General features: G+C 47.0%; 1 protein-coding gene across 1 annotated transcript in view; it reads right to left on the reverse strand.

Annotated features, from left to right (window-relative positions):
• Positions 1-16,646, reverse strand: part of LOC147693352 (transient receptor potential cation channel subfamily M member 2-like) — a 3,804,886-nt gene that overhangs the window by 51,890 nt on the left and 3,736,350 nt on the right. Inside the window, exon 32 of the mRNA XM_086935946.1 lies at positions 12,783-12,893. Coding sequence (XP_086792072.1) covers positions 12,783-12,893 — 111 coding nt within the window. The remainder of the gene's footprint in view (positions 1-12,782; positions 12,894-16,646) is intronic.

Below are 16,646 nucleotides of genomic sequence, written 5' to 3' on the forward strand. Positions count from 1 at the left end.
ACATTCACCCCAATCCAAAGATCTGGGCCCAAATCCATCGTTTTTTTGCACTCCACACCACCCTGGGTTAGACAATGGCGATATGCAAATCAGCTCTGACCCTGTGCCCCATGGGAACAGTCCAGTCTGAACTACAAAAGCCATGTCCTTCCCAGAACGGAATCAAGCATCCGAGGACCGGACCGGTTTCGAGGTAACACCTCTCATCAGCCCGGCTAGTTTGACTCCAGTGGTGTGGAGTGCCTGGGACCCACGTCTGAGCATCCCCAGCGCACTTAGGGCGGAATTTGCAAACAAAACAGGTGATGGACAGAATGTGGATCAATGTCACACATTCACCCCCGTCCAAAGATCTGGGCCCAAATCCATCGTTTTTTTGCACTCCACACCACCCTGGGTTAGACAATGGCGATATGCAAATCAGCTCTGACCCTGTGCCCCATGGGAACAGTCCAGTCCGAACTACAAAAGCCATGGCCCATGGGAACAGTCCAGTCCGAACTACAAAAGCCATGGCCCATGGGAACAGTCCAGTCCGAACTACAAAAGCCTAACCCAGGGTGGTGTGGAGTGCAAAAAAACGATGGATTTGGGCCCAGATCTTTGGACTGGGGTGAGTGTGTGACATTGATCCACATTCGGTCCATCACCTGTTGTGTTTGCATATTCCGCCCTAAGTGCGCTGGGGATGCCCAGACGTGGGTCCCAGGCACTCCACACCACTGGAGTCAAGCTAGCCGGGCTGATGAGAGGTGTTACCTCGAAACCGGTCCGGTCCTCGGATGCTTGATTTCGTTCTGGGAAGGACATGGCTTTTGTAGTTCGGACTGGACTGTTCCCATGGGGCACAGGGTCAGAGCTGATTTGCATATCGCCATTGTCTAACCCAGGGTGGTGTGGAGTGCAAAAAAAAGATGGATTTGGGCCCAGATCTTTGGACTGGGGTGAGTGTGTGACATTGATCCACATTCGGTCCATCACCTGTTGTGTTTGCATATTCCGCCCTAAGTGCGCTGGGGATGCCCAGACGTGGGTCCCAGGCACTCCACACCACTGGAGTCAAGCTAGCCGGGCTGATGAGAGGTGTTACCTCGAAACCGGTCCGGTCCTCGGATGCTTGATTTAGTTCTGGGAAGGACATGGCTTTTGTAGTTCGGACTGGACTGTTCCCATGGGGCACAGGGTCAGAGCTGATTTGCATATCGCCATTGTCTAACCCAGGGTGGTGTGGAGTGCAAAAAAACGATGGATTTGGGCCCAGATCTTTGGACTGGGGTGAGTGTGTGACATTGATCCACATTCGGTCCATCACCTGTTGTGTTTGCATATTCCGCCCTAAGTGCGCTGGAGATGCCCAGACGTGGGTCCCAGGCACTCCACACCACTGGAGTCAAGCTAGCCGGGCTGATGAGAGGTGTTACCTCGAAACCGGTCCGGTCCTCGGATGCTTGATTTCGTTCTGGGAAGGACATGGCTTTTGTAGTTCGGACTGGACTGTTCCCATGGGGCACAGGGTCAGAGCTGATTTGCATATCGCCATTGTCTAACCCAGGGTGGTGTGGAGTGCAAAAAAACGATGGATTTGGGCCCAGATCTTTGGACTGGGGTGAGTGTGTGACATTGATCCACATTCGGTCCATCACCTGTTGTGTTTTCATATTCCGCCCTAAGTGCGCTGGGGATGCCCAGACGTGGGTCCCAGGCACTCCACACCACTGGAGTCAAGCTAGCCGGGCTGATGAGAGGTGTTACCTCGAAACCGGTCTGGTCCTCGGATGCTTGATTTCGTTCTGGGAAGGACATGGCTTTTGTAGTTCGGACTGGACTGTTCCCATGGGGCACAGGGTCAGAGCTGATTTGCATATCGCCATTGTCTAACCCAGGGTGGTGTGGAGTGCAAAAAAAAGATGGATTTGGGCCCAGATCTTTGGACTGGGGTGAGTGTGTGACATTGATCCACATTCGGTCCATCATCTGTTGTGTTTGCATATTTCGCCCTAAGTGCGCTGGGGATGCCCAGACGTGGGTCCCAGGCACTCCACACCACTGGAGTCAAGCTAGCCGGGCTGATGAGAGGTGTTACCTCGAAACCGGTCCGGTCCTCGGATGCTTGATTTCGTTCTGGGAAGGACATGGCTTTTGTAGTTCGGACTGGACTGTTCCCATGGGGCACAGGGTCAGAGCTGATTTGCATATCGCCATTGTCTAATCCAGGGTGGTGTGGAGTGCAAAAAAACGATGGATTTGGGCCCAGATCTTTGGACTGGGGTGAGTGTGTGACATTGATCCACATTCGGTCCATCACCTATTGTGTTTGCATATTCCGCCCTAAGTGCGCTGGGGATGCCCAGACGTGGGTCCCAGGCACTCCACACCACTGGAGTCAAGCTAGCCGGGCTGATGAGAGGTGTTACCTCGAAACCGGTCCGGTCCTCGGATGCTTGATTTCGTTCTGGGAAGGACATGGCTTTTGTAGTTCGGACTGGACTGTTCCCATGGGGCACAGGGTCAGAGCTGATTTGCATATCCCCATTGTCTAACCCAGGGTGGTGTGGAGTACAAAAAAACGATGGATTTGGGCCCAGATCTTTGGACTGGGGTGAGTGTGTGACATTGATCCACATTCGGTCCATCACCTGTTGTGTTTGCATGGTAAATGTATGCAGCATCTTCCGTGTTGCTGCTCTGCAGATGTCTGTAATGGGCACACCTGCAAAGAGTGCTATGGAGAAGAAATCGTCCTAGTGAAATGGGCTCGAACCTTGGAACGCAGGGGTTGCCCCGCTTGCTGATGACAGAAAGTAATAGCTGCAGAAATCCACCAAGAGATATTTTGCTTAGTGAGTGGAAGACCTTCTCTATGTCGACTGTAAGCCACAAAGAGTTGGTTGGATTTGCGGTACATCTTTGTCCTTTCAATGTATAATTTAAAGCGTGTAAGATCCAGAGAATGCAGAGTTCTTTCTGCCGCCGTTTGAGGGTTTGGAAAAAAGGATCGTAAGACTATAGGCTCATTGAGATGAAAGTCTGACGGGACCTTGGGCACACATTTAGGATTGTTCGTAGTTTAACCCTGTCGTGTTTGAACTGAAGGAAAGGGTCTTGAATTGAAAATGCATGAAGCTCACTTACTCGCCTTGCCGAGGTAAGGGCTAGAAGGAGCGCCGTTTTCCAGGAAAGATACTTAAGATCAGCTCTGTGTATCAGCTCAAAAGGTGTTTCATCAGCTGAGCAAGAACTGTATTGAGTTGCCAAGTAGGAGGTAAAGACTTTACAGGAGGGAATGTCCTGAATCGGCCTTTGAGAAATTGTTTAATCAACCTATTAGACCAAAGAGAAGGACCTGCAGAGGATCTTCTGAAATGGGATATTGCTGCCAGGTGAACTTTAATGGAAGTGTGAGCAAGACCTGAATTCGCCAGGTGGAGAAGGTAAGGCAGTGCTTGTTCCGGAGAAGATGAAAGAGGGTGTATCTTCTTTGACTTGCACCAGATGCAGAACCTCTTCCATTTTAAGGCATATATTTTGTTAGTAATGTCGGCTCAAGCCCGAGCCAGAACTGCGCTGCAGTCCAGAGGAATGTCTAGGCCATGGAATTTTCTGAACCTAGGAGCCAAGCCGATAATTTCAGAGATGCTGGATCCGGATGTTGGACTTGTTGCTGGTTCATTTTGAGAAGAGAGGGGAATGATTTCAACGGGATCAGCAGTTCCAGGACCCTGAGAATCAGGGGTATTGGTGGAAAAGCATATGCAAAGTCGTTGAGCCATGCGATTGAAAAGGCATTCCCTAGAGATCCCTTTTTGGGATGCCAGCTTGCGAAGGGTTGGCATTTGGCTTGTGGCAAATAAGTCCAAACGAGGAGTGCCCCATTGAGAGAATATGCGGTTGAGAGTCCGCTGATTCAATTCCCATTCGTGGCACGTTGTTTGTTGTCTGTTTAGTGAGTCGGCGAGAACGTTGTCTGTTCCTGGGACATATTCTGCCCGAAGGGAAATTTTGTGATGAAGCAACCAGTTCCAGATTTTTTGTGATTCGTGAGAGAGTGTCAGAGAACAAGTATCTCCCTGCTTGTTTAGATAGTGCATTGTCGTGGTGTTGTCCGTCCAAACAAGCACTAGAGAATTTTTGATCCTGGGAAGACGCTAGAAGAGCCAGATAGACAGTTCCCAGCTTGAGGAGATTTATGTGAAGCTTCCGTTCAAAAAGAGACCACTTTCCGCTGATCTGGAGTTCTTGGAGGAAAAGCTCCCCAACCTTCCAGGGACTCATCTGTTGTGATGGTATGTGGAGAAGCTGGAAGCAAGAAAGGCAAGCCTTAAGAAAGATTCTGAGGGTAAGTCCACCACTGTAGAACCTTGACCATTTGAGGGGTCACCCGGATGACATAATCGAACAACCATTCGCAATGGACCCATTGAGCCGACAGCGCTTCTTGGAGAGGGCGCATGTGGAGGTGACAGTGAGGAATTAGCAGAATGCAGGAAGACATCATTCCGAGAAGGGATTTGAAAAGGCGCAATGAGAGAGACTTCTTGGATTTTATGCGATTTGCCAAGTAAAGAAGTCTGTTTTGTCGCTCTTGTGATGGAAAAGCTTTCTTCTGGTACGTGTCGAGAGTAGAACCCATGAAGGTTATTTGCTGAGAAGGTTGGAGGACGGACATGTCCTGATTTAGAGTGAGTCCCAAGCAATTGAAAAGCTGCAAACACGCGTCGGAAGACCTGGTCGTGCCTTTTAGAGAGGGTGCCTTGACGAGCCATTCATCCAGATGTGGGAAGACCTGACGGTGCTGTTACCTGAGATATGCAGCCACTGGAGAAAGGCATTGTGTAAAAATGCGTGGCGCTGATTGGAGTCCGAACGGCAGGACACAGAATTGGTAGTGTCTGCCCACCACTGCGAACCTCAGAAATTTTTTGTGATTCTGGTGGATAGGGATATGGAAATAAGCATGCTGAAGATCCAAAGACACCATGCAGTCATTTGCGTTGAGAAGCACAGCACCTCTTGGATGGTAACTATGAGAAACAACTGCTTCTTTAGGAATTTGTAGAGACTTCTCAAGTCTAGAATTGGTCTCCATTTCTTCTCCTTTTTTCGTACCAGGAAAAAACGGGAGTAAAACTCCTTCCCCCGTTGATGAAGAGGGACCCTTTCTATAGCTTCCTTCTGGAGCATAAGTGAAAGTTTCAAGAGAAGAAGGCTTAGGTTTTTGAGAAGAATAGGCTGTGGAGGGATTTGTGGAGGAATTTGAATGAACTCCAGAGAGTGTCCAAATTGAACCAGTTGAAGAACCCAGCGGTCTGTCGTTATTTGTCTCTAATTGTGCAGGAAATGGGAAATTCTTCCTCCAACTCTGGATGGTGGAGAGGAAGTGGAGACCTGCAGTAGTGAAAAGTAATTGTCTTCGAGCCGCATCTTTCTGACAACCTCCTTTTCCTCGAAAGGAAGACTTAGTGTAGGAGGACTGCTGTTGTTGACGCTGTTGGTATTGCGTTCGATACTGTTGGTTGGAAGAGGAATAGGAAGATCGATAGTGTTGGTAGTCACCTCTAATAGAAGACTGTCCTCTTCCCCTTGAGCAGCGAAAAGGAGGGTTTTTGAATTGAAAGGTACCCAAAGTCCTAGCCGTGTCTGTATCCTTTTTTATGCCCTGAAGCTGAATGAGGACAAGACTGAGGTTATCATCTTGGGAAAAAGTAAGAATATATGGGGCCCCCAACATTGGCCTCAAGAAATGGGTCCTCTTCCCCAACCTGTTGCCCAGGTTCGCAACCTTGGCTTTCTTATCGATGAGAATGTCACTATGCGGCAGTAGATGGTGAAGGTGGCCTCCACATGTTTTACTATCTAAAGATGGCTTAATAAAATTCGTTGGATGCTCCCTGTCTCTACACAAAGAATGGTGGTCCAGGCCTTAGTTATCTCGCGCCTGGATTATGGCAAGGTTCTTTATCTGGGAGTGGACCAAGAAACTCTTGGAAAGCTTCAGGTTGTGCAAAATGCGGCTGCACGGCTTCCATGCAATGTTCCGCATAGAGTCTCCATCTCCCAGTCCCTCCTGGACCTTCATTGGCTCAGGATTGCAAGCAGAATCAAGTTTAAAGCTCTTTGCCATATATTTAAGATCAAACAGATACTGCTCCGGTATACTTACAGGAACTCATCCATGCGTATCACCCCCCACGTTCTCTTAGGTCTTCATCTAAAGGTGATTTTGTGATTCCTAGATTTAAGTTGGTGAGAATGGGCGGTCGCTCGTTCTCACAATTAGGCCTGAAGATCTAGAATTCCCTACCCACTGCATTGAAAACTGAAACCATTTATCTTAATTCTCGTAAAGGCCTCAAGACATGACTTTTTCTGCAATAATCTGCTATTTGTTCTCTATTCATTCTTTTAATCTATCCCTTGGCGCCGGGAAACCCTCTGTGGGTAGCTGCTCGCCTTAAAAGTTACATAAATAAATAAAAATAAATAAATAAAGAGCTTCATTGATGTGCGTGCTGAAAAGCAGCTGACCATCATAGGGCATATCAAGAATTTTGGTTTGTACTTCCGGCCGGAATGAAGTCGCCTTTAACCAACCTTGGCGTAGTAGTATGGCAGCGCCAGCCAGCTCGCAAAACCCTGTAGAAGCGATATCCATCGCAGAATCTATGATTTTGGGTGCTGAACGTTCGCCCTCCAGCAAGATATTCTTTGCTTCTGACCTCTAATTGTCCGGCAAGGCCCCTAAGAATGGAGCAATGTCTGCCCACATCTATCTGTTATAGCATCCTAACAGTGCTAAGGAATTAGATGCATGCACTGATAATGCTGACATGGAAGAGAAATGTTTCCCGATATTATCAAGCCATCTACCTTCCTTGACCGGTGGGGCGGACAGCGGAGCGGAAGGATTTTTAGATTTCCGCTGAGCAGCCTGTGTGATGACGGAGTCAGGCTTGGGATGTCCGATTAAGCAGGCCGGAGTGGTGTCCGGAGCTCTGTATTTTTTGTCCAGCTGAGGTAACACCGGGGTAACTGAAGAAGGGTTGTGCATTATTTTTACACCCTTATCCCATATGTAGTCAATAATAGGCACGGATCGGACAGACTTTTTAAAAGGCTCCTTAAAGTCATAAAGGAAGCAATCCTGTTTGTGCGAAGGCATAGGGATCTGGAAACGCTGTGCAGCCCTTTCCGAGACGTTATGAAAACCCCTGATATCCTAAGGAGGCGAGTCAGCTTGAGTAGGCACCGGAGATGCTGGACAGGGGATCACATAATCATCCCACTCATTGGGAATCATGGAGTTCCCCTTCCTCATGTAGATCCTCCTTCTCATCATCCGCGGAAGGCAGAGGCAGTGATGTGGAAGGCCCAGGCTGTAATATTAGAGGTGGAGGCTGTAGCCTTGTCGGTGGAGAGACAACTGGAGGAGGAGGAGACGTAGCAGAAGTTGGAAATCTTTGCTTATAGTCAATAATTAGAAATTGGAGATCGGAAACTAAAGATGCCGGTAGACAAACCATGGAAGGTGGAGATGGATGGCACTATTCTGAATAATCTGCCTGGTCCTCTGGTTCTTGGTCGTCATAGCCCGAGCTGTCTTGGTACTTGACGTGAAGTTCAGATGGGCATGTCGCAGCAGAATCTTCTTCCTTGAAAAGGTGAGTTGGAGGCAATGGTTGGACCCTTCTAGGAGAAGTCAGGGCCGGCATCAGCGTGTGTTTTGTAATCTTGAGGTTGAGATACGCACTTTGTAGATTGGATTTAGTTGTTGTCGACAAGCCCATCAATGGTGTAGTCGTCGACAGTGAAGCACCGACGGGCACCATGGCAGGTAACGTCCATGGAGCACTCGTCGACGACGGGGTAGTTGTCAATGGAACAGTCTTCGTCGACGTAGGCCTCGACCGATCGTAGCGATTACGCTGGTTTGGACATCGACGATGATTTCTTTATGTTTATCGTCGATGAGACAGATTTACCAGCCGTCGACGACGACGACTTCATCGTGGACGGCTGGTAAATCTGTCTGTTGAAGAAGCGACAGAGGTTCAGACTGTCGTTGTCGACGAAGTTAAACTCAAAGCTGTAGACAAAGATTTTCTCGTCGTCGAAGTTCCCGTCAACGAGGCAGTCGTCGACGAGGTAGAACCAGGCTTCTGGAAGATGTGAGAAACCTCCTGAGGAGAAACCTTTGCCGGTAAAGCCTTAGGATGTGCCGCTGAAGACTTTTAATGCATTTTTTTTGAGGAGGCTGCAACAAAGGTCCTGGAGTGGCCACTCTGTTTCTTTTTTGAGAGGAATGTGAAGACTTGGAGGAGCTCTCACTCTCCTCAGAAGACAATGCTTGGTCCTTATCTTTAAGCCTCTGCAGTCAAATTAAGAGGCTACCTCCCGGTCTTTGAGGGTCCTCGAAGACAAGGTACGACATACCTTACAGTCCTTTGAGGAGTGATCCGGGTAAAGGCAGTAGAGACAGTTTTTATGTTGGTCATCCACATGAAGTCTCTTTTTACCACAGGCAGCACAGGGCCTAAAAAGGTCTTTTTTAGGAGTATCTGCCATGAAGAAGTTGAGAACTTCACACAGAAGATGGAATGTTGAAGAGAAAATCACTGGAAATCCAGAAAATAAGCAAAGCTGAGCAGAGCTCAGTGGAGAATCCCTTAGCACGACGTGCAGTAGAAAATCTGAGGGACTAGAGCTCCTTCCAGGAAGGTTCCAGAGGGTGGTGATAGCTGATTGGCTCTACTCCAAAGTTTGGTCCTTTTTACAAAAGGACATGGATATGTTACTAATGTGAGGCCCTTGGCCTTTTACTCTATATGTCTAATGAGACATTACTTTATTTATGTACCGGGGACTCCCATCCAGACGACGGGGAATGATTCAGGCATGTGAATCTATGAAAAATACCCTAATACTTGATAATCAAGCTATATCCTCATACAGGCCATTAAACTTTCAGTCTTCTACTGCTGAATAATTTTCTGATCTGATATTAGCATGAGATACTTTGTGGATAACAGCAATGATCAATGGGTAGCATCTGGTAACAAAGTTCCAAGAGCTCTGCCAAACATGGAACAGCATCACTGACAAGGGACTGGAGCACCACTATCAACACACACTTACCTGAACACAACAAACTCTCCAAGACATCAAGAATTTCAACTTTTGGATTATCTTGTGTGTAGACTCACTGCCCCCATCAGACACAACAATACAATAAGGCCTAGACCCTTGGCCATTTGGTACACACAGAAACTCAGACTGATGGAGCCCAACTGTAAACAATTGGAGTGCAAATGGAGAATGAGCTATGACAATGCAGACAGGAGCATATTAAAATCTTCCCATGAGATACTACTACCAAATGATCTGGACCATCAAATGCACTGTTCTGGCGGACAGTATCGATGCCAGCACCAACACAGTCAATGAATTCTTCGCCATTGTGAAGGATTTCACCTCACCAGGAGCGGCCTTCAACTTGATAACCCTCTCTCAGGACCTTTGCAAGAATCTCTCTTAATTCTTCAGCTACATAATCACTGCAATTTAAATCAACATCAAGCCACAACAGTACCTGACAGATCTTAATAAAATAGCTCCATATCTCATTTATTTATTTATTTGTTTAGTTTATATAGCGCAAACAGCTACCCAACAAAGGGTTTCCCGGCGCTTGTGATTCAGTGAAGGGAGTTGGACAGCTGACTTAGATGTTGAACAGCCAGGTTTTTATGGCTTTTCTGAATCTGATATAATTAACCTCTGAGCACAAAGCTTGTGGCATGGAGTTCCACAGGGAGGGACCAAGGTAAGCAAAGGATCTGCCTCCCATGCGTGATAGTCTTATTTTGGGCACAACTAATTTGTTTGCTGTTGCAGATCTCAGCGTCCTGGATGGACGGTAACATTGTACCAGACTTCGCAGATATTTAGGAGCTTTGTTTGCTGAGATTTTATGCATAAAGCATAGTGATTTGAATTTGATTCTGTTCTCAATTTTTAACCAGTGCAATTCACGTATGAGTTTGGTAGTGGGTGCATGGATAGGAATTTTACCTAACAGTCTAGCAGCAGCATTCTGCACAGTTTGTAGTTTGCGGACTGTGGCTTTGTTGGACCCTAAGTATAGTACATTGGCGTAGTCCAATCTGGATGTTATTAGGGCGTTAATGACAGTTCTTTTAGTTTGACCTGGCAGCATCTAGCAGATTTTCTTTAGCCACCTCAAGATGACGAAGCAGGTGGCTGATGTTTTAATGGCCTTCTGGTGCATACTGTGTGTGTCATCAACAACAAAGCCAAGGTTTCGGGCCTGGTTAGTTGGAATTGGAGGAGAGCCCATTTCCGGGGGCCAGTGTTGGGGTCCCCAGAGTTCTTTATTTTTTCCTAGGATTATAAGTTCGGTTTTTTCACCGTTTAATTTTAAGAAATTATTTTTCATCCATCCAGCGATTTTTGTAAGCCCTGTTCTCAAGGTAGAAGGATCATTATTGCCTGTTGGTGGAAGGGAAAAAACAAACAATGCTATCCAGCTGAAACGACTTAGTCCATCCACTCAGGGGTATATCAAACCCCTGCCCCCACCGCATCTATTACAGAGGACTGTTACCTATCAGCTCCATGCTCACACCCATTCTGAATGACTCCACCCCGTCTGATACCTTCCTAGATGCTTGGAAACACGCAACTGTCCTTCGCGGATTCTTCAATGCTCACCAATTATAGACTAATCACCCTGGTACTATTCCAAGATTACGTTTTAGAGAAAAGTGTCAACAAACATTTCACCAAATACCTCAAAGACCACAACAATCTCAACACCACTCAGTATGGTTTCGACCCTACAACAGCCTGGAAACTGCCCTAATTGCTGCCACGGATTACATCCACATGATACTGAACGGAAGAGGCACAGCAGCCCTCACTCTCTTAAACATCTTTGCAGTGTTTGACATAGTCTCTCTATTCCATACTCATCCAATGCCTACACAACATGCACTTTGGGGGTCTACAGCTTCCTGACTGGAAGTACTCAAACATCCTGGCATCGTACACCTCAGGCGCCCCCTGACCTCATCTGCTGAGTTCTCCAAGAATCTTTCCATAGCCCAACTCTCTTCAGTACATACATGATCACTCTAGCCAGATTCATCTGCTCTCACATCAATGTCCTCTTCCACGCCAATGACATGCAACTAATCCTCTTTCTCACGGACAAGATGCCCAATACTCTGATCAAGTTTGATGACTGAATGACTGAATTCGCCTACTGAAGGTAAACCAACTGTCTGAAGCTGAACACTAACAAGACCGAAATCATGATCTATGGGAAGAACACTTCACCAAGGGGCTCTACCTCGTGACCAACCAGAGCCAGACACCCTCCCCCATCACCCCCAGGAAGAACCTTGTGTTTGTCCCCAACAGCAAACTCAACATGACCACCCAAGTCAACACCTCATGCTTCCATAACCAGACGATGCCGAGGAAGATTTTTAAATGGCTTCCAATCAGCAACCAAAACCCAGTCATATACACCCTCATCACAAGCAAACTGGACTACAGCAACACCCTCTATGCCGGGATCAACAAATCACTCAGAAGAAGGCTGCGGATCATTCAGAACTTGATCGCCAGAATCACTCTTAACCTCTCGTGCTGCACTCATATCACACCACACCTGAAGGAGCTTCACTGGCTCCCCATACCCAAAAGGTACATTTAAAAGACCTCACCCACATTTTCATGGCACTACACAACACTGGCCCAGCATAACTCAAGAATTGCATCTGCATTCACAAACCGCCCAGACACCTCAGTTTGTCCAGTCTCCTACTTACACACTTCCCTTATATACAGAAAACCAGATCTGGCCATCTAGCTTTCTCCTACATTGCTCCTAAAGTGTGGAACAACCTGCCACTACACATAAGAGACTCATCATCACTTCTTGAATTCCTCAGAAAGCTGACAAACTGGCTTTTTGAGCATCTTACCAGGCTCTAGGTTTGGATAGACTCTCACCCAAGAGAGATACCCTTCCATGTGATAATGCTCTCTACAAAGCTGCAAAACATAACATAACAAATGCATACATTTTTATATACTATCAATGAACTATATATGATCATAACGCAGCCAATCAAGTACAATTCAGAAACAATATTTTGCAATACATGCATTACTGTAACTTTACTGTAAGGGGAACTGTTTACCAGGTACTCAATAATTATATTGATTATAATTGATGCACTAAGAACAGTTTCCATATTTGGAAATCAATTTCTACATCATCGGAATGTCACTCTATGAACCAAATTCCATAAGAATTCCATAAGTTCTATCTGACCCTATGTTCTAGATCAGGACTTGCTTCTCGCCGGGGGCCAGTCTGTTTAACTGCAAGGCCCCTTTTATCGCTATTTCCCAGGGCAGTTAGTTGTTCCAGCACTAACCTCATCTTCTGCTCATCCTTGCCTAAAGCTGTTCTCGCAAACATGCAAAGCTGCTTCCTATCCTTTACTTCTAACCACATCCTTTATCTTTGCATGAACCACTGCCCTTATGCTCTGGCTCACACCGCAAACGGTAGTTCTACGAGCAACAGAGTAGTTTTCCTAAGTGAGGCCATGCAACAAGCTGTATTGTGATTTCCCATTCCGGTGCACTAAATAATAATGGTCTGCATGGGTATAAACAAGGCAGTCATACCGAACCAACTCTATTCCAATTCACAGACTCTCATGAGTTACACAAAAGCAAGATCTTACCGATTCCAGGAGAGCCAGCTCTTCTGGGGATTCAAAGTGCACGCTCACTGTGCTTGTCTCAATCCACGCGTTATCCGTGTTTCTGGGGTCATCCAGGTAACCTTTGTACACCTGCAAGGGTCAAATCAACAAAAGGTCTGGTGTTACATTGGCAATAACAGACCTAAGGACTGGCCCCTCTGGGCCTCCATCTTATCTCCCCTCCTGAAAGGCTCTTCCCACTCAGTGATGTCCTCTTCCTTCTAGTGTCAGCGCAGGCTTTGGGGCATCCAGTCTACTTATATCACCTTCTGTGCTCTCATCACTGCATCCTGCCCGCGTATATCAACTTTGATGCTCTCACTGCTGCATCCACGTGACTTTGATCACCTTATGTGCTCTCATTGCCTAACCCTGCCTGCTTATATCACCTTCTGTGCTCTCATCGGTGCATCCTGCCGGCGTATATCACCCACCGCTCCATCATTCCTGCTTATATCACCTTCTGTATGCTCACTGCTGCATCCTGCCTGCTTATATCACCTTCTGTGCTCTCACTGTTGCATCCTGCCTGCACATATCACCTTCTGTACTCTCATCCTGGCTGCTTATATCACCTTCTGTGCTCTCATCACTGTATCCTGCCTGCTTATATCACCTTCTGTCCTCGCATCACTGCATCCTGCCTGCACATATCACCTTCTGTGCTCTCATCCTGCCTGCTTATATCACCTTCTGTGCTCTCATCACTGCATCCTACCTGCTTATATCACCTTCTGTGCTCTCATCACTGCATCCTACCTGCTTATATCACCTTCTGCGCTCTCACTACTGCATTCTGCCTGCCTATATCAACTTCTGTGTTCTCACTACTGCATCCTGCCTGCCTATATCACCTTCTGTGCTCTCACTGCTGCATCCTGCCTGCACATATCACCTTCTGTGCTCTCATCCTGCCTGCTTACATCACCTTCTGTGCTCTCACTGCTGCATCCAGTCTGCCTATATCACCTTCTATGCTCTCATTGCTGCATCCTGCCTGCTTGTATTACCTTCTGTGCTTTCATCGCTGCACCCTACCTGCTTATATCACCTTCTGTGCTTTCATCACCGCATCCTACCTGCTTATATCACCTTCTGTGCTCTCCTCGTTGCATCCTGCCTGCAATATCACGTTCTGTGCTCTCACCACTCCTTCCTGCCTGCTTATATCACCTTCTGTGCTCCCACTGCTGCTTCCAGGCTACTTATATCACCTTCTGTGCTCTCATTTCTGCATCCCTTCTGCGTATATCACCTTCTGTACCCTCACTGCTGCATCCAGCCTTGTTATATCACCTTCTGTGCTCTCACTGCTGCATCCTGCATGCTTATATCACATTCTGTGCTCTCATCCTGCCTGCTTAAATCACCTTCTGTGCTCTCACTGCTGCATTCAGGTTACTCTAATCACCTTCTGTGCTCTCACAGCTGCATCCAGTCTGCCTATATCACCTTATGTGCTCTCATTGTTGCATCCTGCCTGCTTGTATCACCTTCTGTGCTCTCATCGCTGCACCCTGCCTGCACATATCACCTTCTGTGCTCTCATCCTGCCTGCTTACATCACCTTCTGTGCTCTCACTGCTGCATCCAGGTTACTTAAATCACCTTCTGCGCTCTCACTGCTGCATCCAGCCTTGTTATATCACCTTCTGCGCTCTCACTGCTGCATCCAGCCTTGTTATATCACCTTCTGTGCTCTCACTGCTGCATCTAGTCTGCTTATATTACCTTCTGTGCTCTCACTGCTGCATCCAGACTGCTTATATCACCTTCTGTGCTCTCACTGCTGCATCTAGTCTGCTTATATTACCTTCTGTGCTCTCATTGTTGCACCCTGCCTGGTAGTATCATCTTCTGTGCTCTCATCACCGCATCCTACCTGCTTATATCACCTTCTGTGCTCTCATTGCTGTGTCCTGCCTGCTTATATTACCTTCTGTGCTCTCATTGTTGCACCCTGCCTGGTAGTATCATCTTCTGTGCTCTCATCACCGCATCCTACCTGCTTATATCACCTTCTGTCCTCTCATTGCTGTGTCCTGCCTGCTTATATCACCTTCTGTGCTCTCATTGTTGCATCCTGCCTGGTAGTATCATCTTCTCTGCTCTCATCACCGCATCCTACCTGCTTATATCACCTTCTGTACTCTCACCTCTCCATCCTGCCTGCTTATTTCCCCTTCTGTGCTCTCATCACTGCATTCCGCCAACATATATCACCTTCTGTGCTCTCAGTAATCCATCCAGTCAATTTATATCATCTTCTGCGCTCTCATTACTCCATTAAGTCTATTTATATCACCTTCTGTGCTCTCACTGCTGCATCCTGCCTGCTTTCATCTAATAATGTGCCCTAATCTCAGCATTCTTGCTGCTTCTATGTTCTACTACACTCTCATACTTAACAAAGAAGGGAGGTAGAGTACAAAGTAGGATTCCTACTCCACGGGCACTGATACATAAACAAGGAGAATCCTACTACCAGTTGGAAGGAAAAAGTGAAGGAAGGGGGGGAACACTCAGTGTTGTGTAAAATACCCCTCACACACCAACATGCCCCTTGGTGTCATGCTTCATCATGGGGGTCTTCGCACCCCGCTAAGGGGATGCGGCACGCTACGACCTACGACTACGCGGGAGCGTTGACAAATCAGACTATGTGTGGTGTGTGTTGAGTGCAAGTGAAGGGATTGGATGTGAGTGGGAAGTGTAGTGAGAAAATTAAAAAGTACCTGGCTAGTGGGTAAAAAGAAAAACTTTATTCCGTACCCCTGGCTGGTGCTATTAAAAAAAGTGCAAAAGGGCGAGGTTTTGTGTCTTAATTAGGGACAGAACCTCTGGTGTGCGTCGACATGTTTCGGTACAGGTGTACCTTCTTCAGGACGGGGCACAACTCCCAACCCTACTCACGTTTTTCTAAAGAAATAGGATTTTGTTCTAATTTTTCTAAAAAGTGATTACACTCATTAAAGACGGCTACAATGTGCCTACAGCGGTTCTCTGGAACATGTAATTACATGTCCTGAAAAAAAGAAAAAACCATTAGGTTTGGTTACCATATAGGGTTGGCTCAGACAGGTGCAGTCACCTGGAGCCCCAAACAGTTGATTTAACCTGTAAAGGAAAACAGACATACAAAACACACAACACACAGACACATTTAGGACAAACTTAGGATTCTGTGTTTTTAGACATACTTATGGTATGAGTTGGCTAATGCCTCATGAGCAAGTCCTGAACATCAAGGTAGGTAGGTGGATCCACAATCTATAAGGATAGAGGAGTGGATTCAGTGTTGTTGTTTCTACTCACTTTTTAACTCTGTAATACACCTACAGAGGTCGGACTCTGTTTAGCAAATACTCACGAAATCCGCCTATATTGGCCTCCTTCTACCACCCTGTGCTGCTCCGCCGTAAATGGAGTACGGATGAGCTTGGTGGTATATAAAGGGAGATAAGGTGAGTTCCCATTGGTTAATTAGCGGAAATGGCAAATGACCATATAAGGGCGATACCCGTGTTGCCGCCTCCTCCATGCATGTGATTTAGTCACATGTAACATGGAAACCTCCGTTATTTGTTAATTACCGGGTTTTGTATGCCCAAATATGGATTTTCCGCTTGCCAGCCACTCACTTGCTGATACTTTCGCTCACGCTGGAGGAGCGCCCATGTGATGCAGCCGCCGCTGTCTCCCGTTCGCGCATGTGCACTGCCGGGTCTCCGGTATTCTATTGCGCATGCGCAAAGGTCGGATGTCGACCGCGCATGCGCGTTGGTGTTTGCGCTAGTCATCAATGGTGCTTCTTCGCCCGAATATATCCTTATTGTTGGTTTT

This window comes from Lissotriton vulgaris, chromosome 8 (assembly GCF_964263255.1).
Source record: "Lissotriton vulgaris chromosome 8, aLisVul1.2, whole genome shotgun sequence".
Lineage (NCBI taxonomy): Eukaryota > Metazoa > Chordata > Amphibia > Caudata > Salamandridae > Lissotriton > Lissotriton vulgaris.